Here is a 24261-nt window from a genome sequence, read left to right on the forward strand (position 1 = left end):
ATACTCACCTGCTCCTGATGCAGTGCAGTCCCTGCTTCCCCGACGCCACAGCTTCATCCTGTACTGAGCGGTCACCGTTACCGCTCATTACAGTAATGAATATGTGGCTCCACCCCTATGGGAGGTGGAGCCGCATATTCATTACTGTAATGAGCAGTACCATGTGACCGCTCAGTACAGGAAGAAGCTGCCGGGGAAGCCAGGGACCGCGCCAGGAGTAGGCAAGTATAATTAGACAGCCCCAGCTCCCCCTCACCTGCCGACCCCTGGGTATGACTCGAGTATAAGCCGAGAGGGGGACTTTCAGCTCCAAAAAGGTGGGCTGAAAATCTCGGCTTATACTCTAGTATATATGGTATGTTAGATCATTTCATAACTTATACAGATTATACAGCTAAATGTAGTGGTAGCTCCTCCAATATCTTACTTGTAAGACTTGGCTGCTTGAAGGTACAGACATATTGTGTGTGAATATAAGTTATTCTTTCAACATGGTGCTTTTTACCTGATGAAGACATTGGTTCATAGTGTAAAACGCGTTAGCTTAGCAATTTTAATACTTTATTGAAGTCATTTGTTTTACTTTTTTGTAACTAAGAAAGATGCTAATTTGAGAAAAGAATAAAGCTCTACACATTCTGATACGGTAATACGTGCGGACAGCGCCTGGCAGAACTACTACTGGAATTCATCTGCATTACCAGCAGTACCCCAATACAGGGAGATTCAGATACAGGGGCAGCCAGCGAATACAGAATTGTGTGATGCTTTATAGAAACACAGGTGAGCACAGATATATTTCTCTTCTCTTAATCTAATTGTGTTTCACTTGGGAACGTCTCCCTTTTTTTTTTTTTTTTGCATATAGCATTATTCCTGCAAGACTGGCATTCTTTATTACTATTCAGAATTACAATACAACGCTCAAGGCTACATTTAGAAAGAAATGTACAGCAGGGGATAAAATGTTTAAATTACTATATAAAAAGAAAAAAAAAAGTTTTCACACTTCAGCTACTTCATCGCGGACACTTTACTGCATGAAAATAACTTGTACGAAGCCAAGTCACAGCTCCAGGTCATGTAAGTCAGTAGAATCGCCCACAGTTTATATTGGTCATTGGTGTTCACTTTCCTCTTCGGTTCTTGGTTTTCATGCTTCAGGTGTCTGTGATGCCAAAGTCTTCATCCCCATAATAAACTAAAAGAGAACATAATGTATTGTTATTATGTATGATCGGTCGTTTAAGCCCCCATCTACTATATAATTGTCTAAGGGTCACTTCCGTCTTTCTGTCTGTCATAGATATTCATTGGTTGCGGCCTCTGTCTGTCATGGAATCCAAGTCGCTGATTGGTCTCGCCAGCTGCCTGTCATGGCTGCCGTGACCAATCAGCGACGGCCACAGTCCGATTAGTCCCTCCCCTGCAGTCAGCGCCCGCTCCATACTCCCCGCAGTCACCACTCACACAGGGTTAATGCCAGCGGTAATGGACCGCGTTAAGCCGCGGGTAACTCACTCCGTTACCACCGCTATTAACCCTGTGTGACCAAGTTTTTACTATTGATGCTGCCTATGCAGTGTCAATAGTAAAAACATCTCATGTTAAAAATAATAATAATAATAATAAAAAAAAAAAAATATATCATTATATACTCACCTTTCGCGACGCTCCGGTGACCGCTCCATGCAAGCGGCAGGTTCCAGTGTCGTGTATGGGAGAAGGACCTGCCATGACATCACGGTCATGTGACCGAACTACAAGCGGCCCTCGGAAGGTGAGTATATGTTTATTTTTTTTAACCTGTGACATACGTGGCTGTGCAATATACTACGCGGGCTGTGCAATATACTACGCGGGCTGTGCAATATACTATGTGGGCTGTGCAATATACTACGTGGACATGCATATTCTAGAACACCCGCTGCGTTAGAATCGGGCCACCATCTAGTTGACTTATAATGGGCGAGTCTGATTCAGAATACAGAGCAGAGTAGGACATGCTGAATTTTACAAGTGCCGACCATCGTCCTTGTGATCTAGCACATTGGCTGCATTGCTCAGTTTGCCGTCAAAATGATACCAGTTTTGCATATGGACGATTAACACGTTCGTCTAAATGAGACATAAAAGTGCTACCTACACAAGTTCTCGTCATAATAGAGAAAGATTTTAAGGGTTTCAATGCAATATTCGTAAAACAATGTGACATCAGCAAATCGGCAGCTTCGGAATCAAATTCCCCTTCACTTCTCTTTAAAAGTGACATTACAAATCAAGGGATTCCATTTACTTCTGTTTGTTGTGGGGTTTTCTGAAAAAAAGAGATCCTCAGCAAAAACTCATGCAAAACCACTCACTATAATGAGGTCATGGCTAAATGTAAATAATGCGGAGAGGTTCCCTTCTCGTTGCAGAAAGCCTGGCTTACTTTTAAAATTCCGTATTTTGTAACCAGTTATGAGGAAGCTGGCAAATAATGACATAATTATGGCCCTGGTGAGACGGTCTTGAAGAGAACGCGCCATAAACCTACATCTAGTACCATGATGCACCTCTATCCCGGCATCCAGTGATGCAGAATACCCAGAAATCCAGCACTAGGGAAAACCATTTCCAATGTTGGCCTGCCATGACGCTGCAATATTGCTCAGAATTTATGGACCTTATCTATGGATGTGTAGAGGGAAGTGATACAGGCTTTGTCCTCTGCCTTTTTTCCAGTTCCTGCGCAAAATGTAAATCGGTGTATATTTGGAAAAGGCTCATGAGGCAGTTTCTACAGGAATCAACATTTATATCCTAGAATAGGCCATCATTGATTGATCAGTGCCTCCAACCCCATCAGAACTTTATAACGGTACTGAGTAACAGCAATATTAAAGCGACCTTCCACGCGGTTCCTGAAAAGTGACCAGAAATTTATCTTGGAGAGTCATCCTTTCTGGTGCCCTTCGTTTAATTCCGGCTGCCCCGTCTGCTCGGTTCGGAGTTTTTCATCCTGCTTCCAAAGTGGCTGCTGCAGTGACATGAGGAGCGCAGTGCTAAGCATACGCCATGCCTCTCCTGCATTTCCTAGCCCAAAGCACAGGAAAGGCAGAAGGAGGCGTGGTTCAGACTTAACACTCCCCATGTCACTACGTGGCCATTTTGAAAGTACGAAAGAAAAGCTGGTCTGTGCAAAGGAAGGTATGAGAAGCAAATAGAGGGCGCACCAGGTAGGGTTACTGTCCATGAATAACGCCTGATTATTTTTCAGTCATAGGGTGAGCATAGGGTGAAGGTGTGGAGAGTCATTTTAAACTATGTGGCGCTTTTCAATTGATCACACTTTGATGTCTTACTCTATACCCTAAAATAGGCCATCAATGTTAATTCATTTTAAATCAGTCTAAATTGGTACCAATAGTAAAGATTTATTTTAAAGCAACAAACCACCACTTTTATTTTACCGCCAGAGTTCCCTGCCCCTAGAAAAATACTTGTCACCCATTATTTTCAGCTGTTCCCGGTCCTGTTATGCCATCTTGTGACCGGAGCTCCTCTGACTGACCTGAAGTCAAACCTAAGGCCAGGATCACACATGCGAGAAATACGTCCGAGTCTCGCATGGTAATACCCGGCGCTGCCACCGTCTCTCTGGAGTGGAGCGTGCAGCTGCATGTGTTGCTATGCGGCCGCACTCTCCGCTCCTGAGTGACGGCGGCAATGCCGGATATTACCATGCAAGACTCGGACGTATTTCTTGCATGTGTGATCCCGGCCTAACAGTCACAAGTTCACAATTTAAGTATACAAGAGCGTTGTCCTGGCTCTCATAGACTTACCGTACATTCATGATATTCGCTTGTAAAGTTTAGATTAATATACAAGTTCAAGGGGGTGTTGCCAGAGATTCATCTTTGGGGGCATGCACTTTTTTCCACTACATGATGTTGAACAATCATAAACAGGAGGCATCATGCCCCCAGAAGGCAAGTAGAACATGCATTTTCATGTGAAATGTAATCATAGACCTCCCTGATCTCTGCAGCTACTGTGTGGTACAGCGCAGAGATGAGTGTGATTACAAGTACCTCCAGCTTTCATCTAAGAGCAGTCAGTATGGGGCAGAGATGACAGTGTTGTGAAGTAAGAGCTGCAGTATGCAGTATTGTTTGTAATCACATTTAGCTCTGCTGTACTCCCTCAATATGAAAGCTAGAGGTGCTTGTAATTACACTCTGCTCTACTCTACACGAAATTCAGAGATCAGGGCTGAGACCAGAGCTGTCGATCATTACATCTCACACGAGAATGCATGTTCTTCTGACCTTCAGGGAAGTGTTCTAAAGGCCCCCATAAACGTTAGATAACTGTCGGTACACAGTCCTACTGACAGCCATATCAACTGACTCTCCCATACACAGGAGCGATCACTCAGCCGATGGCTCCTGTGTTCTTTATGAAAAGCCAATGCCTGACATGTTGGCCGCCGGCTTATTTCCGGGTGAACAATATGATCAGCAGTCAGAAAACTGACATATCCAATCGACATCTTCCTCAACAATCGGAGGTTTTGTCCCCATACACATTGGAATGTTGGCTGAACCCGTGGATATTAGAGTCGGCCGACATTAGTCTAATGTGTATGGAGGGCCTTGAGATGCAGATGCTTCAAGCGTAATGCAATTATTCATGAGGAAGAATGTCTTGTAACTAAAACAATTTGACTTCCCGCATTACACAAGCCAAAAGCCAGATTGTTTCTTGTGATATACAAGCGCTAAAGTTATAAACGACATCCACAAACTAAAGTTCAGACTTCGAGATGTGAGAGATACAGTTAGGATTATGGTGGGAGTTGGTGTCCTACATATTTCCTGTCCATTAATTCCAAAGAAAGACACAGTGCCCCCCCCCCCCCCCCCCCCTCAGGCAATAGATGAGAGCAGTGAATGGTCTTTTAATGTGAAATATGGGAATTTTACGAAATCAGTTTACGACTTAAGAAAAGGAAAAGCTCTATAAAAAAAAAAAAAGTGTGGCGCAAAAGCGGAGAAGCCTCTAACATCATTACAGTTCAATTTTATAGGATTTAAGTTCCCCTCCTTACCTTTTAAAAGGAAAAATCAAAACTGCAGTTCTTACTGCAAAATGGAGTTTCCAACTGCTCCTGGACTTGGGGTTACCGTATATTTCCATGTTGTCAAAGGAATAGTTTATACAACACGCAATCCTTCTCACAAGCTCCAAATGTTTCCTAATGTTAATTGTATTCTACATAGTCTTGAAAGCAAGTACAAAAAAAAATGCACAAGTGTGTGCATAAAAAAAAGCATGGTGGGACGGTATTTGTGGTGTCCACCAGTTTTATGCTAGAACTATTTTCAACACATTTCCAAATGTGTAGTCTGGACACAATAAAGAAAAAAACGTAGAGTGCATAATAATCGTATCTTTTGTAGGATGGCACATACTACTTAGGCATATGCCAAGTGACAATTTCTGGATGTACAACAGTGAAAGAAAGTGTGCACAATAGGGTGACACAAAGAGAGAAAAATATATAAAAAAATAGTATTGCTCAAATAGATAAAATATGGGGCACCTCCTTCAAAATAATAGCCGCTGATGCCTTGTGGCGAGATATCTCCAAGATAAAATTCACAATAAAAAAAAACACAACACTTTAAACAGACTGCAGGCTAGATAAACAATTCTTGCTGCTGTAGTAAAAGGTAGAAAAAAGGTTTGTTTTTTTTAACTACGCATTTGAATGGCGTACTTGGGTCTTTCATATTCTGGAGGTTTTTTTTACTTTTTCGAAAGACACCAATTCGGCGATAAAACATGCAGTTAAATAAAAAAAAAAAAAACGGCAAGAAATATTTATTCAGCCAGGCAGCCTACTTAAAGTGTGGCCACTTCTGCATGTAAAAGTTCTGTAGTGTCCCCTTATTTTGATGAATACCAAAGCCCTGCTATAGAATCTTACAAATGTCAACTGACATGAGATCTACTGTAGGTCACATACGCGTGGTCAGCCTACCACAGTAACATAGTTAGCAAGGCTGAAAAAATACATTTGTCCATCCAGTTCAGCCTATAATCCGTCAGAATAAATCCCCAGATCTACGTCCTTCTAAAGAACCTAATAACTGTAAGATACAATATTGTTATGCTCCAGGAAGACATCCAGGCCTCTCTTGAACACCTCGACTGAGTTCGCCATCACCACCTCCTCAGGCAAGGAGACTGTAGACGTTGACACTGGCGTTTTGCGTGTACTATTTAATGAAGCTGCCAGTTGAGGACCTGTGAGGAGTCAATTTCTCAAACTACAGACTCTAATGTACTTGTCTTGTTGCTAAGTTGTGCAGCCGGGCTTCCCACTTCCATTTCTACTCTGGTTAGAGCCTGTTTGTGCTCTCCTCTGAAGGGAGTAGTACACACCGTTGTAGGAAATCTTCAGTTTCTTGGCAATTTCTCACATGGTATAGACTTCATTTCTAAGAACAAGAATAGACTGTCGAGTTTCACATGAAAGTTCTTTTTTTTTCTGGCCATTTTGAGAGTTTAATTGAACAAACAAATGTAATGCTCCAGATTCTCAACTACCTCAAAGGAAGGTCAGGTTTATAGGTTCTCTAAGCAGCCAAACTGTTTTCAGCTGTGCTAACATACTTGCACAAGGGTTTTCGAGGGTATTCTAACCATCTATTAACCTTCTAAAACAGTTAGCAAACACAAATGTACCATAATAACACTGGAGTGATGGTTGTTGGAAATGAGCCTCTATACACCTATGAAGATATTGAATTACAAACCAGTCTTCTGCAGCGAGAATAGTCATATTAACAATGTATAGAGTGTATTTCTGAATCATTTAATGTTAGCTTCAATTGAAAAAAAACTGTGGTTTTCATTAAAAAATAAGGAAATTTCGAAGTGACCCTAAACTTTGGAATGGTAGTGTATATGGACAACGCCAGCACCCCCTGTAGTATTAATAAAAGACACATGTGTCCTGGCCAGTGTACAAATGTACAGTACAGACCAAAAGTTTGGACACCTTCTCATTTAAAGATTTTTCTGTATTTTCATGACTATGAAAATTGTACATTCACACTGAAGGCATCAAAACTACGAATTAACACATGTGGAATTATATACTTAAAAAGAAGTGTGAAACAACTGAAATTATGTCTTATATTCTAGGTTCTTCAAAGTAGCCACCTTTTGCTTTAATGACTGCTTTGCACACTCTTGGCATTCTCTTGATGAGCTTCAAGAGGTATTCACCGGGAATGGTTTTCACTTCACAGGTGTGCCCTGTCAGGTTTAATAAGTGGGATTTCTTGCCTTATAAATGGGGTTGGGACCATCAGTTGTGTTGTGCAGAAGTCTGGTGGATACACAGCTGATAGTCCTACTGAATAGACTGTTAGAATTTGTATTATGGCAAGAAAAAAGCAGCTAAGTAAAGAAAAACGAGTGGCCTTCATTACTTTAAGAAATGAAGGTCAGTCAGTCCGAAAAATTGGGAAAACTTTGAAAGTGTCACCAAGGGCAGTAGCAAAACCCATCAAGCACTACAAATAAACTGGCTCACATGAGGACCGCCCCAGGAAAGGAAGACCAAGAGTCACCTCTGCTTCTGAGTCACCAGGCTCAGAAATCGCAGTTAACAGCAACTCAGATTAGAGACCAGGTCAATGCCACACACAGTTCTGGCAGCAGACACATCTCTACAACAACTGTTAAGAGGAGACTTTGTTCAGCAGGTCTTCATGGTAAAATAGCTGCTAGGAAACCACTGCTAAGGACAGGCAACAAGCAGAAGAGACTTGTTTGGGCTAAAGAACACAAGGAATGGACGTTAGACCAGTGGAAATCTGTGCTTTGGTCTGAGGAGTCCAAATTTGAGATCTTTGGTTCCAACCACCTTGTCTTTGTGCGATGCAGAAAAGGTGAACGGATGGACTCTACATGCCTGGCTCCCACCGTGAAGCACGGAGGAGGAAGTGTGATGGTGTGGGGGTGCTTTCCTGGTGACACTGTTGGGGATTTATTCAAAATTGAAGGCATAATGAACCAGCATGGCTACCACAGCATCTTGCAGCGGCATGCTATTCCATCCGGTTTGCGTTTAGTTGGACCATCATTTATTTTTTAACAGGACAATGACCGCAAACACACCTCCAGGCTGTGTAAGGGCTATTTGACCAAGAAGGAGAGTGATGGGGTGCTACGCCAGATGACCTGGCCTCCACAGTCACCAGACCTGAACCCAATCGAGATGGTTTGTGGTGAGCTGGACCACAGAGTGAAGGCAAAAGGGCCAACAAGTGCTAAAAATCTCTGGGAACTCCTTCAAGATTGTTGGAAGACCATTCCCGGTGACTACCTCTTGAAGCTCATCAAGAGAATGCCAAGAGTGTGCAAAGCAGTCATCAAAGCAAAAGGTGGCTACTTTGAAGAACCTAAAATATAAGACATAATTTCAGTTGTTTCACACTTTTTTTGTTAAGTATATAATTCCACATGTGTTAATTCATAGTTTTGATGCCTTCAGTCATGAAAATATAGAAAAATCTTTAAATGAGGTGTGTCCAAACTTTTGGTCTGTATTGTATGCTAACAAAATGTATCAGTACACTGCAATTAACGATCACTAGTGATACACACAGAAATGTTAAATTAACAGTTTTTTCAAAAAGTGTAGAAATGAAACTGGTTACAGAAAGGAGGCATCAACAATTTAAGAGCAGATAGTTTCGAGATATTGCTCCGATGGGAGATTATACATGTGGGCACTGATCATTTTGTATGGCTGCATGTGAAAAGACTTGTGTATGGGATCAACGACTCGTCTGCTTTCTTATAGTAATTAGGAAAACATGGCACTTCTGGAATTCTGATGGTGCACAAGTAGGATAACTAAATCAATGTAGAAATACTTGGCACTCATAAAGGTGTATTCAAGAACTTATTTATTGAATAAAGAAATTCCAGAAAATTAAGAGACCTTTCGGTCAATACCTGACCTTCATCAGTCATCTGGATAGAGATGTGCGGAAGCGTGCGGTGTGAGGGTCTGCAGTGTCCACCTCTAAGACAAGAAGTGCTTTTTTATAGGCTGCACTTATTTCTAATTTTATAATTTTGTGATCTGCCTTTTCTTTTGTATCTACTAATGATGGCATAAGGACACTATCGACCGGCTGGCAGTGAGAATGCGCGATATCGGAAACTGCCATAGACTATGTGCTGTTTCTTGATGAACCGTTAACACATTTAGATAATTGGACAACAATAAACATTTCAGTGGGAGCCGTGGTTTTTCTGCTCCTCTGGTTGTTTAGTCCTCTAGAACAGGGGTCCCCAACTCCAGTCCTCAAGGCCCACCAACAGGTCATGTTTTCAGGATTTCCTTTGCATTGCACAGGTGATGCAATTATTACCTGGGCAAGACTAAGGAAATCCTGAAAACATGACATGTTGGTGGGCCTTGAGGACTGGAGTTGGGGACCCCTGCTCTAGAAGTCTATGGCTATGTTCAGCATATAGGCAGCGAGTAATCCAAGTCACAAACTGCACAGACTCTACTTTGTACACAGTGCCTACCAAGAATTCAAAGTGCCAATGTTTAGGTGAGAGCATAGACATCAATGTTAGACATATGTATTAATACTAAAGCCAGAACTTGAAAGGAGTAAACTTTATTTTCTGACTTTAAGACAGATGAAAATGCTCCAAATCTATTAAGACAGATAAAAGACGAGACGATTACGACGAGTCTCCGCAAGATAGATCTCACCCGTACAATGTATTGGAAGCGGTGAATCCGCACGGTTCAATGAACACATGCTGAATTACCTAGGTTCAATAGCCGGCAGCGCTGTGGATGCAGAGGACATGTCTTGTCCAAAGCGCTGCCCATTACTGACCGTGGGGACATACCCTCAATGGAAAATCTGAAGGAAAAAAGTCATTTGTTGACATCTTGTGAAATGTTTGAGTTTCCATTTAAAAGGGATATTAGATGTTGAATAGGATGTGTTATAACAGAATTGCATTGTGCAACATCCTCTGTGACACGGTGAATGCAGCTTTCAGCTATTGTTAGAAATTACAAGTTGAATTTGCAAAACCAAAACAGCGGTCAGGGAAACCTCCAGTGGAGACGAATGAAGAGGCAGGGAAGGAAGTTCCTGATGCAAATAAATGGGTTCTGCAAATTGATAAATGCACAAATCGAATAAAAAAAATAAAAGGGATATTTCTAAACCAACATTTTCACCTACATTTTATAGTTTTGGGCAACACTCAGAATATTAGAGAATAGAAAAAGAAGTGACCATGTATTTGACAATTCCCTTTAGCCAACAATGGCTGGATGAGACTGCGTGGTGAGTTCTTTCAACTAGACACATTCAGCAGAATCTCTTCAGGGTATGATGATTTCTACTGATCCCCAGAACTGTAGACATACAAAGCAAATGCCATGTATTTGCCCTGAAATCTACTTATTGAAAACAGTGCATGTCTGAAATTTTCCCATGGAAAACAATGGTGCCTAAGAGGTTATTGCCCAGCAGCTTCTGTCACTTACCCTGCTTCTGTCTCCGTCCCCTGATAACATGTCATTTCAGAGAAAAAGGGATAGCGGAGATAGAAGTAAGGACTGTAGTTGCAGCCACTGAACATGTGTGCAACAGACACAAATGAAGTGTTGCAGCAGTCACTGAAGGTGTGGTCACTTCTCCATCATACCCCTAAAACAGGAAGTCATCTGGGGACAACAGAGACAAAGATGTTTCAGAAAGGGGTGATAGAACATGCGGAGAAGTCACTACAGGGCCATCTTAGCGTTACGTCCAATTTGGAGACGCCTCTTAAACGAAACATCACAGGTTGAAAAGAAAAAAAATAACTATAGCTATTCGCAATGTAGGGAATGCTATAATAAAGCAAATTACAAATGTGGTTAGGGGCTTCAAGATAGATATTTAGAAAGGGCATTAAAGATATCGAACCACCCCTTTAAGTCCGACTGGGGGGGGGGACACTTAAAATGGTGTTGTTCACTCACACAATAGACCGCAATGTTTCAGTAATGCAGTCAATGCAGCTTTAATATACAGCTGACACTTTCTACGCATGCAGCAGGCCAGGCTCTTATACCAGCATCACACTACTGAGCGCCACAGCTGTAAACATAACAAATGGCATTATTGGGTTTATCAGTAGAACACGACGAGTGATATTAGCAAATATTGCAACGTGACATGCACGGCTGTGCACTACATTACCTTAGTACGCTGGGTTCAGGCATGCCGGGGTCTGCTCCCCTCTTGAAACCTAGAAAAAAAAAAATAGGCGATAAGATTTTACAGAAGATACAATTGTAACTAATCTACCCCACTGACACAAAATGTCTTATTCAATGCACATGTGACAAAACTATTTGCCAAATCGTCTGATTAACGTGCTTATTTGTCATGTGATTGGCCAAAATCTGAGCATTTCTAACCAATATACCGTACTTGATCAGTAGTTTATAACTAGTCAGCTTTTCCTATCCCTCCTGTATGTCCCCAGGGAGTATAGCAATCATGTACAGTATGACAGTAAGTTGTTATACCTGGTGAGAGTTCTCGTAGGACATTGTTGGCCCAAAAAACAACATGTATTCTAGCAGACTCTAAACTTCTAGATGCTTGAATCCTTATACTCTACCAGAGGTTTGGAGTGTTTCTGCAGCTTCACAGAGTAATATTATATATCTGGGCTGTACTGCTGCACCCGCTGCCCGGCCAGCAGATGTAACATAGGGACGGGAAATGTGTTACTACCCCATCTGAGAGTTGCATGATGCATCACTTACTGGGCCGTTTTCTCTGCTGCAGATAGCAGTCCTCCAATGCCGAGCTCTGTATAACCCCACTCACACCACTTATTGGCAGCTTTCTGCGTATTCTGTGCATAGGCAGAAAGCGGCCAGCCTGTGGTGAAGCTCAGAAGTATGGTGAACTACATGGAGAAGTCATTTTATCAAAATTACAGCAAGTAGCCAAGTAGGTGACACATCACTAGAATCTGGTTGGTCTAAGAGATCAATAAAACTCTCCCCTTCTGGTTTCTGGCAGTTACAATCCTAAAACTGTCTGCATGGTACTACTCAATTTCACTTAGATCTCTATAGTCTACATCGGTGTGATTGGCCTCGGTTGGCTGGAAGCACTTTATCCCGGCTCTGCCATACAGATCAGTGCGCTTATGAAATAAAGGTATGGCTGGAAGATGTAACCAACATGCGCCTTCTCTTCCTTGCTGTGGAGCGGTCATAATCTGCTGTAAGCCACCTGCAGTTTTGCAGCTTGCTTTATGGCTATGCAGCACAATGCCACTCATTATTCACACTATGCGAACATAACCTTAGTATGGACTCGGGATTCAAGTGTACCAGTCATTTCAGGCGACTGTTGAAACACTGCTCCTTATTTGACTTGTATCTCAGCATTTTTCTCCTCTGTATGAGTATGAGCTTTCTCAAAACTTTGTATTTGCAGGTAGCCTCCACCACTGGCTCAATAATGTCTCCTATACATTACCAGAGACTTGAGGGATTCCTGTTTTCTTGTCTATTTGTGTCATATGTTCAGAAGCAGCAGCATTCAGGACATTACACAGCAGTACTGAACAGGGTAGTGGTGAATCCAGCTCTAGGATAAACACTTACTAGAAAACAACACCAATCTGTGCCTCCCTCTGCTCCCACCCTTCTCGTCTCCATGGACGTCAGTACACAACATGTAACATGGTCCCTCAGCGAGCTTGCAGTCCAGCTTCAGGTGTGACTGAGGGGTAACTGAGCTCTAGTTCTCTTAATATGAATACAATTGCCCCCAGTGTGGACTGATAAGAGTCCAAAGGCTGCAAAAATGGCTTTTTTGTAACCCTTTTGGAAATAATCCAGTTTTAATTTTTTTCTCAACTCTGTCTTGGTCATGCTGGTAATTTACGGTTTATACACGAGAGAACTGAAAAAGCATATGCCAGGAATGAAGGCATGAAGTGTGGTATTATCACCTTTTCAAAATGAAACCTCTGAATTTTTTTTGGTTTGGTAAAAAATGAACTACCCATAAATTATCTTGCTAAAGCGTGAAATTACCGTACTTTAATGCTGCCACATGCACATTTACAGGGGTATTCCAGTCTACAGAAACTATTATCCATTATATAAGTGGTCATTTTTACATAGGTGTCAGTCTCACAAGATACAGTTTTACAACTGTAATTTATGAATACTGTATTTCATCACCAAATATTAGAAAGTAAAGAAATAAAAGAGATTTTCATGCAAAGCCAAACACTGATTACACAAAAACATTATCTCCCACCACAGCTTGGACCCCGATCAACTGTGGCCAGGAAGTGTTGAATGAAGCAGCATGCACCCTACAGAGCGATTACCGTACCTATGGGCGTGCCAATGACAGCAGAGGACAGCACTTGGCCATCTTCATGAGGGCCACAGATTGAATGGAGCAGCCGGGCGCATATGCAAAGGGCCTCTCCGCACAACTCCTGCTGGCCTCAGTCATGGGTGATTATCTGCACACTGGGGTATCCCTTTTACAAAGCTCCAACTAAAATTATACAATATTCTACAGTGGCTTGCAAAAGTATTGGATCATTTTCTTCTTGGAAGGTGAACCTCCGCCCCAGTCTCAAATCATTGACAAATAGGTTCTGCTAAAAAATATCGCTGTATTTCGCACCATCCATCTTCTCCTCGACTCGGACCATTTTCCCTGTCCCTGCTGGAAAAAAAATATTCCCAGAGCATGATGCTTCCACCATGTTTCACTGTGGGGATGGTTTTCTTGGGGTGATGAGCTGTGCTGGATTGGCGCCAGACATGGCATGTACCTTGTTGGCTAAAAAGTTCAATATTGACCAGAGCACCTTGCTCCAAACATTTGGGGAGCCTCCACAGGTCTTTTGGCAAACTCAAAACAAGACTTACAATTTTTGTGTGTAAGTAAAGGCTTTTTTCTGCCCACTCTTCCATAAAGCCCACCTCTATAGAGTGTACCACATGTTGTGGCTGTATGGACACATACTCAAGTCTCTGCTTGGGAACTCTGCAGCTCCGTCACAGTGACGTTGGGTTTCTGTGCTGCCTCTCTGATTAATGATCTTCTTGGCGGGCTGAGAGTTTTGGTGGGTGGCCTTCCCTTGGCAGGGTTGTTGTGGTACCATGTTCTTTACTTTTGATAATGGATTTGATGGTTTTCCAGGGGATAAACAGAGATTGGGTTTTGTTTTTTAGGGTATGTGCACACGTTGTGGATTTGGCTGTGGATCCGCAGCGGTTTTGACGCTGCGGATTCACAGCCGTTTTCTATGAGTTTACAGTACCATGTAAACCTATGGAAAATAAAATCCGCAGTGCACATGCTGCGGAAAAAAAATGTGCGGATACGCTGCGTTGTTTATTCCGCAGCATGTTCATTCTTTGTGCGGATTCTTCAACGGTTTACACCTGCTCCATAATAGGAATCCGCAGGTGTAAAACCGCAGGTGGAATCTGCACAAAAACATATAAAATCCACTGTAAATCCACAGGTAAAACGCAGTGCTTTTTAAATGCAGATTTATAAAAACAGTGGTTGCATCTACGTGTGCACGTACCCTTATAACCCAACCCTGACTTGTACTTCTCAACAACTTTGTTCTTGACTTGTGTGTAGATCGCTTAATGGCGTTGCAGCCTTTGTGGCCTTTCAGAAAAGGTGTGTATATACTGACAGAATATGAGACACATTGCACACAGGTGGACTTCCTTTCACTGTGACTTATAAAGGGAATTGCTTGCACCAGAAATTTCTAGGGGCTTCACCGCAAATGGGGGAATACATATGCAGATGCCAATTTTTAGCTATTATATCCCATAAATTTATTTTTTGCCTATATTTTTCTCACTTCACCAACATAGTCTATTTAGTTCTGCTTAATCAAACACAAATTGCAGAGGGAACATGGCTTCATGGATCGCGCCGGCCGATCAACGCCGCGGCTATGTCACAGTCACAACACATGAACAACTGCATCCGCTGCCCACGTTGTGCCGAATTTTCACAACGTCCGTCGGTATGTCGCGCCGACGCTTTGTGACGGCCCCGTACCGACGGAAGTGTGAAAGAAGCCTAAGGAGTCTGAAATACATTACAATCATGCTACTTTTTGAGCGTTAACCCCACATATTGCTATTTTGTGTAAAAATATAGAAAATGTCGAGATTGACCTCCCTCTATCCCCCAATAAACAGTCCCATTACTGAGAAGGTCCAATGATGCCTTCTGTGTACCTCATTTGTAAGTCATGATGGCATCATGGATTAATTTGCACATTCTCTTGATGTCCCACTATTACCAGGTCATAGGATTTGATCGATTTCACCATTCTGCAGAAGGTAAACTCTTTATTCGTTGCAAATCTAACTGTATTACCATATGTACATGGTGCTGTCAATCGCAGACACATACATGGACTACTTGGTTGGAAAAGGTCACTTTTCATTACTTTCATTCTTCATATAAACTTCCATTTCTCCATTTCATTCACCACTTCTATATTCTAACACATTTTGCAGACGTCTGCAAGAAAAGTCCTTCCCGCTTACTAGCCAGTTCGATTTTCCATGACAGTAGGTGGAAGTAGATGGATCAGTGATGCCTCTTCTTCTCACCAGTAGAAGGAAAGGAGTTATCCAGACCCTATTATTTATATACAAAATGCAGAACCTGGGCCAAGACCAGGATTGTTAGGGGATGTGCAAACGTTACGTATTTGGTGAAGAAACTTCTGCATCTCTTGGCAGGAAAAGCATGTGTTTTTGCTGTGGTTTTTTTTTTACATGCGTTTTTGGTGCAGATTTTTCCCCATTCATTAGTATGGATAAAATCTGCAGCAAAAACGCTGAAAAGAGTTGATATGCTGTAGATTTATATCTGCAAGTCACAAATAAGCAACATGTGCATGACACTTCAGGATCCTTATTCACTTTGCTGGCATCAGGAAACCCTTCAGATTTTGTGCCAAATCTGCACTGAAAAAACGCAGCAAAAACGCTACGTGTACACACAGCCTTACATCACTGCATGTAGCAAAGTATTATCACAGAAAATGTACAAGGCTCTAATGGCAGACAAGTATGCTGATGGTTAGTCCACCACTGATCAAAACTCCTGGTGAACGTCTGATGTGACAATACATAAAAATTTTAGTACATGTTGGTCATTAGTCAGATTGGTTACGAACGTTCATACCAGCTGTTGGAAGCAGAGATCCTACAAGCCACTATCGATCCTTTAAAGAGCCTTGCAACATGACTTAAAAGCCACATCAGAATCTCAATTTGCAGATACGGTGTTTTGGGGTATTGCCCCTCCTCAGTGCAAAGTATGTGATGTGATTTGGCTGGGTGAGAGGCTAAGACTGGGATCTAATGGGTAAGTTTTCTCCTAATGGAGAGTGACATGACAGGTCTGGCACGCCTGTATGAGATGAATTAAAGGGAACCTGTCACCAATTTTGTGACATAGTTAAAAATATAACCTAATTCAGCGTCTGCACTTCATTCCCTAAATCCTTTTATAACCCTCCGATTCCCCCTTTACACCCCCGAAAAACCTTTTTTGTTTCTTTAGGGCTGTATGGTAATCTTCTTGATCTGATGAGTGTTGCTTCGGGTCTCTCCATCCCTTGCCCCGACTGCCGCTCACCGTCCTCCTGCGTGATCCATCGCTGAGCGACTTCTCGCGCCTGCACAGCAATATCACGTCTTGCGCCTGCGCAGTATGCTTTAATAATAATCTTTATTTTTATATAGCGCTAACATATTCCGCAGCGCTTTACAGTTTGCACACATTATCATCGCTGTCCCCATTGGGGCTCACAATCTAAATTCCCTATCAGTATGTCTTTGGAATGTGGGAGGAAACCGGAGAACCCGGAGGAAACTCACACAAACACGGGGAGAACATACAAACTCCTTGCAGATGTTGTCCTGGGTGGGATTAAAACCCAGGACTCCAGCGCTGCAAGGTTGCAGTGCTAACTACTGCGCCACCGTGCTGCCCTTGTCCAAATGCGGCCAAAGCCTAAAATCAGAAGTGGGCATGTGCTGGCAAACATATTTCCGGTTCATGGAAGTAGTTACGATACATGAGCCAGAAATACATGCGCAGTGCATCCAAATTTCTGTTTTTTCGCTTTGCCCGCAGTTGAGCAAAGCATGCTGCACAGGCACGACTCGATATTTAAACGCAGGTGCGAGTTGTTGCACGGGGACATGGATGACGCAGGAGGCGTCATCCACGTCAATTAATGAAGGATGGCAAGCAGCAGCCGGGGGGGGCACTCATAGCGATTCAATGATAAGAAAGAGAGGGGGCACCACAGATTCCAAGGGATCCAACCAGGTCTATATAATATGAACCATTTCAAAAAAGAAGAGAAAGAAATAGACCAAAAATCGGGGATCACCGGAGGCACGGATCAAGTAAAAAAAGGCAAATTTTATTCAAAAGTGTATAAACGGACACAGAAAACCACATAGAGCACACATTAAAAACATTTAAAACATTGGTCATCCATGTGACCTATACATGGTACACTTAGGCCCAAAATAGAGCCATCCCCCTGTATGAACCAACTCCCCAGTATCAATAGATGACAAATATAAAGAAAATCCTAACTATTACCGAGTGTGATGTCTATGTGAACAGCACCTTATTTTATCATACAAAAAATATATTGAAAAAGAGAGCTAAATGGCAAGTACACAAATAGTCATATAGCTACCACATTCAGCATATGTCACAATGACTTGTAAGGAGATCCACATTGCCTAGATGCACCATGTTATAGTGAAGGCAGTATCCATGGTGCAAACACATAAAAAAAAAAAAAAAAAAAAAAAAAAAAGAGTCATCTAGACATGAACCCCAATTGCCATAGAAATGAATAAAGATACATATGGAGGTGCAGATAACCAGCCCAGCTGAGGGCACAATCAGGTTCAAAGACTAATAAATCTATTAGCAGAGTAAGTACGAGACTCAATGTGCCAAAGCTGCAGAGACTCCCATGCTGAAGAGGCATGCACACAGTTACCAAAGCCTCTGGGGCTAGATGACCAAAGCTCAATCACGGCATGTAAAATAGAGCCAAGGGCTGCTGGACACACTCAGGACCACCTGGGGAGTGGAGACAGGGGGTACGCTGACCCGACGCGTGTCGCCACACTCAGTGGCTTCGTCAGGGGTAACTCCTGTCAGTGTACTGCGTCCTAATATACTAATTAATCACTTAGGAAATAGCTGCAGCTGTGCTGCTTACCAGAGAAGCATGTAGTCAGGAAACATGGAGGTGCCTCCCCCAGCGTCCAGGGAGAGCTGCCAGCACCCGCGCGCACAGGCTTATCTCCTGTGTATTGTCTCGTCACACCAGGTTGTCAAGGGCGCCTGGCAACACCCCGCCCACCCCACATCATCGGATCTCCAACACAGTTGCAATGGGAGCACAGACGCTTGGGCTGGTACATCCCTGCGCCCCCTGGTGGAGTATTGCAAATACTTATGAATGTTTCAGTTCTAAATGCACAAAAACATAGCAAAAGGACAGTGGTGCACATAACTATGAGGTGGCCTGTGATACTACACAAGATTGTATCCCCACAGAGTAAATTGAGCTCGCTGCATACATGAGCTCCATCCATGACATGTTATTGCACCCAAGCAGCAAGAATTCTGTGCCTGTAGTGTATCACCATACTTTGTATACAGGGTGCCGACAGACACCTTTAACCCCATGCGTGCCACCGCGCAGGGGAGCAGAAAAGTGGCACAAAAATGTACATAGCAAATGCCACATTTAGATCAAGATGCCAGAGGGGCCCAGCAACATTCCCCCCATACCACATCATCAGGTCTCAGGCAGAGTTGTCATGAGCGCATGGACACTTGAGCTGATGTGCGTCTTCGTGCCCCATGTTGGTGCACTACAGGCTCTTATGAGCATTGGATTGCAAGTGCCCAGAACCACCGTAAGCCTACAGATATACAAATACCAGTGAGGCAACATATAGTCTCGTATAGGATAACGATATCTCATTAGATAAGCCTCGGCACATTCAAAGTAAGTTATTATAGCTGCGTGCAGGGGCTTCACCTGTCACATTCCATTGCACCTAGGCAGCAGTTATGTAGCTGCATAGATGCATAGATGCCACACCTGTAGTATTTAGGACATACCCAGACATCCAACCCCACGCGTGTCATCGTGCAGGGGGGCAAACAGGTGTAAAAAAATGTGCATTGCCAGTGCCCCATACATTGCCACATCGGGTAGAACCATAACTTTGTTAGAATGGAGCACGTAGTATAAAGCATGCTCTTCCAGTGCCCCAATCATAGCGATTCCATCACCTGCGGTCATGTGAAACAGGCAACATTGGGCGGGGTTCGTACCGCACTTCTGGCGTGAGCATGTTAAATGCCGCTGTCAGAGATTGACAGCGGCACTTAACATGTTAGCAGCCGCATGTAGGTCGCGATTCCACCCGCGGCTGTTAGGGGCACATAACAGCTGATCAAATCAGCGGACGTGCTGGAAAACATGTGAGCTCAGCACTGGAGCCCGCATGAAGTGCAGGGACACGACCTATGACGTATATATATATGTTAAAGGTCGTCAATGGGCTAAAGCATGACACAAAAAGGAGAAATGTTGCTTCATCAAACAAGTTAAAAAACTAAACAAAAAAAACTAATTAAAAAAATGAAAGTAACCCTATTTAAATAGGTGTGGAAATTCTCATTGTGGGAACATAATCTGCAGGCACAGTGTTAAAGAGCAGGAGCAGCTGAGTGGATTAATATATAGTTGTGTGAGAATAAATACAATATAACCTGTTTTCATCATTTAAACCTTTCTGGGACTTTCAGTGACTGACACCTTTCTGTGCATGAACGTGTATACAGTGAAAGCTTTCAGTCACAGGTGAGAATACCGACAAGACTGAAAGTCCCAAAAAGGTTTAAATGATGAAAACACAAGCTACACTGAATCTTCTCTCACAAAACTATATATCAATCTACTCAGTCTCCCTCTGCTCTATAACAAGGTGTCTACAGATTGGACGACACTTTCAAGGTGACAGGTTCCCTTTAAACACAGCTGACTTCTTTCTGGATAAAGAATCATCTGTCAGATAACATGATCTTTGTTAAAGGGAATCGGTCATCCACAAAATGCTAATTGAACCACCTATCCCTGTATGTAGATGACTTGGTGTCTGTACAAACCATAACTGTAGTACAGATTGCATTGGTTTAGTTTCCAGAAAAAAAACAAGATTTGTTATGTATGAAATTGAGGCTTCTGTGAACCCTTATCATGGCTAAGGGCTCAGCGCACTGTTATTCCCACTCAGTATGCACACTGACCACTGTCATATCTTGTTGACAGCACTCAAGCAAGCACTGCCTAACACTGCAGCGGTGTCAGTGTGCGCGCTCATCACTGGCTCCTTTCTGTGGATGCTCTTCGGTACCGGCCAGCAATGACACTATAGCCGCTAGACTGGGCTCCTGCTCACTTGAGAACTGTCAATGAAGATATGGCAAAGTGCTCAGTATGCAAACTGAGGGGGGCATTGCGCTGTTTGCCACACCAAAGCCCCGTGATTAGCACATTTTTTTTTCTAAAATGTATATGACAGGTATGATTTTATAGGGGTCAAGTCCCAAAGACCTATCCTTAGGATGGCCAGCACCCCACCGATCATTTTATCAGCTCTGCCAGTGGCAGGATGTACATGAATCTGAACAGCTTGGTTACATTCACTGTGGAAGATCGGAGGAAACAGGAGTATTTAGGGTTAAAAAATAGTAAGCTTTATTACAAAAACATCCCCTTGATAAAGCTGACATACTAAAAAGCGAAACGTACGTTGGGGCGCTCTTGGATGCGATCCAGTGCCACTTCCCCCATCTATCCTATGGTGAGTGTTGTTCCTGCTGCATATTTGCACATTTTTGACCACTTGGTCAGAACATAGATATTTTTTTTTTTTTATTTGGAACATACTTTCCCCTTTACCTCTCACTATGTATTATGTACTATTGGGGCATAGGTGGCGCTATTGATCTGGCACATCATCCGGTTTTAGTATCACTTTTTGGAATATATTTATATGACTTGATATGTTTTTGTAATAAAGATTACTATTTTTTAACCCTAAATACTCCTGTTTCCTTCGATCTTCTATGTTTATATGGAGTGGGGCAACTTTGTTCCCTATGGCGTAACTGTACGCAATATCTAAAGCATTATGTGGTTGTCTGGTACCCTGTTTATGTTACATTCACTGTGTAGAGGCCGCTGCTAAGTGCAGATCAGGGATCCCCACGTGGCTCGCGGATCAGTGATGTGTGGCCCGCGGATCAGTGATGTGTGGCCCGCGGATCAGTGATGTGTGGCCCGCGGATCAGTGATGTGTGGCCCGCGGATCAGTGATGTGTGGCCCGCGGATCAGTGATGTGTGGCCCGCGGATCAGTGATGTGTGGCCCGCGGATCAGTGATGTGTGGCCCGCGGATCAGTGATGTGTGGCCCGCGGCTGTCTGCCATCTTGGTGCATTAGCAAACAGCTACGCAGAGCAGGTCTCCAGATGATGATTTGTGAGTAGCTCCACACAGAAGAGCAGATCTGGCTGCATATATATGGACAGAGGATGATATTGACAGATAATGTTCTTGAAAGGGAACCTGTCACCTGAATTTGGCGGGACCGGTTTTCAGGTGTTTGATTCACCCTGTCCTTACCCGCTGGCTGCATGCTGGCTGCAATAATGGATTGCAGTTCATTCTCTGTCCTCCGTAGTACACGTCTGTGCAAGGCAATCTTGCCAAATTCAGGTGACAGGTTCCCTTGAAGCTGGATGCAATAGTGTGGTGGGAATGAGGATAAGGTGGGAACCCCTGGGTGTACGTACACTGCCTCAGTGCGATTCCTGTGGGGAACCGTTAGCTGTCATTATACCGAAAATGGGGGTTCTGGGTGTCACTACTGTGGGGGAGGTGGGAGCTGGATGGCACTATTCGAGGGGCTCGCTCTAGATGTGGTACATGACAGTCTCCCAAGGTAAAGATGGCCGCATCACTCCTGTAGAGAACATTAGCTGCAATTCTGTGCAGAAGCCACTACTGAGCCGCACTGTCCAGATCCAGTCACCGGCAGAGCTGATCAGTGGGGTCTTCTACTGACCCTAGCGCTTTATGGGCTGAGTACACCCACAACCCCATACTCTGTGCAGGGGACACATCACCTCAGAACTGGGCTCTGCAGCGCCCCCACTCAGAGGCTCTGGCCTAGCAGCCTCCATAGATTACCTGGAGAGCAGACTGCAGCCATCAACACAACTGCACCGAAGGGCCGGATAGGAAAACACTGGGTCTCGCTTTACTGCACTGCTGCGAATTAGAAGGCACAGGCCATATTTATGGTTGAAAATGTGAGCCCGATACCGGCGTATGACACTGCCAGCACACAGGCAGGCTGGGACTTACAGTTCCCCAGCAGCTGCGGGGAGACAGAGGTGACTACTGACCTAAATACAGGACGAGGGGGATGAAGCCCCAGCGGATGGTGAACTGTCCGCACTTGAACACCTTCTGCAGGCGCTGCTTGGCTTCCTTGCTGAGTTCAGGCATGGCTGCTGCAGAGGGCACGGGAGACAGCAGGAAGGAAGCGGCCGGAGCGGAAGTCCTGCACAACCACGGGCGCCGCGGTACAGGAGCAGAGGACGCGGCCAATGTCTTGTGCTACAGCGCCACCTAGCGCTCCGGGGTGGAAAGTCCATGCAGGGAAAAAGCCCACGATACTACTGTGTATCCACTCGTGAGCTGCGCGCGGACAGCATCGTGCATTTCCTGCTCACTGGAATTTGTGATCGAAATGTATTGAATTGATTAAAAATGAATAAACAATATACTGAGAAATATTTATTTACAGTGTTTCTTAGTATAATCAGCTCAATTTGTCAATGGAGAAGATCCCTCTCATCCATTCCAGGCTCATCGGAAAAGAGGTTCTGGGGAAAAGTGGCACTGGGGAAAAACGGCCCCCGGGGAATAGCGGCATTGGGGAAAAACGGCCCCGGAGAATAGTGGCATTGGGGAAAAACGGCCCCCGGAGAATAGTGGCACTGGGGGAAAATGGCCCCGGAGAAAAGCGGCACTGGGGAAAAGAGGCTCTGGGGAAAGAGGCTCTGGGGAAAAGAGGCTCTGGGGAAAGAGGCTCTGGGGAAAAGAGGCTCTGGGGAAAGAGGCTCTGGGGAAAGCGGCACTGGGGAAAAGAGGCTCTGGGGAAAGCGGCCCTGGGGAAATAGGTCCTACGGAAAAGTGGATCTGGGGAAAAACCGCCCTGGGGAAATAGGTCCTATGGAAAAGTGGCTTTGGGGAAAAGCGGCCCTGGGAAACAGCAGCTCAGGAGAAAAGGCCCTGGGGAAAATTGGCCCTGGGGAAAGCAGGCCTGGGAACAGCGGCTCTGGAGAATAGCAGGCCCTGGGGAAAGCAGGTCTGGGGAAAAGCCACCCTGGGGACAGAGCAGGCCCTGTGGAAAAACTACTCCGGGAGGAAAGCAGGCCCTGGGTAAAAGCTGTCCTGGAGAAAAGCCGCCCCAGGGTAAAGGGGCCCCAGGGTAAAGCAGCCGGTGTTGGAGAATTTTGAGACCAATTTATGTTGCACATTTTCTGCTGTAATGCTGAGCTCACACTTCAGTTTTCACATCCCTAATTCTCCCAATTTTAAAGGTTAAGAAATGGGACACAAGCAACAAACTTCTTTATAAACCAGTGCTCCAACCTTTCCCAGTCCTTTACATGTGTCCCCATAGAAATATTCCCCTAGTAAAGCCCATTAGTGTTCCCACACAGTATAGTTCCCATTTATGGCTCCTACTTTGCCCCCACAGATAGTCTGATGTCTAACAGTACATCCCCCCACACACAGCACAGCTCTCCCAACAGTACATCCCGTACACAGTATAAGACCCCCAACAGTACATCTCCCCATACAGAGTATAATACCCCAACAATACATCTCTCACACACCTCATAATGCCCCCAACAGTACATCCCCTACACACAGTATAATACCCCCACAGTACATCCCCTACACACAGTATAATACCCCC

At 43.9% G+C, this 24261-nt stretch overlaps 1 protein-coding gene across 1 annotated transcript; it reads right to left on the minus strand.

The window, feature by feature from the left end:
- Window positions 1–544: 544 nt before the first annotated feature.
- TOMM7 (translocase of outer mitochondrial membrane 7) lies at window positions 545–22844 on the minus strand. Its single transcript, XM_069729831.1, has 3 exons — window positions 22676–22844; window positions 11301–11349; window positions 545–1201 (listed from the first exon to the last, which is right to left on the minus strand). The coding sequence occupies exons 1-3, from the start codon at window positions 22776–22778 to the stop codon at window positions 1186–1188; spliced, it is 168 nt and encodes a 55-aa protein (XP_069585932.1). The 5' UTR covers window positions 22779–22844; the 3' UTR covers window positions 545–1185.
- Window positions 22845–24261: the final 1417 nt, after the last annotated feature.

The sequence above is a fragment of the Ranitomeya imitator genome, chromosome 6 (genome assembly GCF_032444005.1).
Source record: "Ranitomeya imitator isolate aRanImi1 chromosome 6, aRanImi1.pri, whole genome shotgun sequence".
NCBI lineage: Eukaryota > Metazoa > Chordata > Amphibia > Anura > Dendrobatidae > Ranitomeya > Ranitomeya imitator.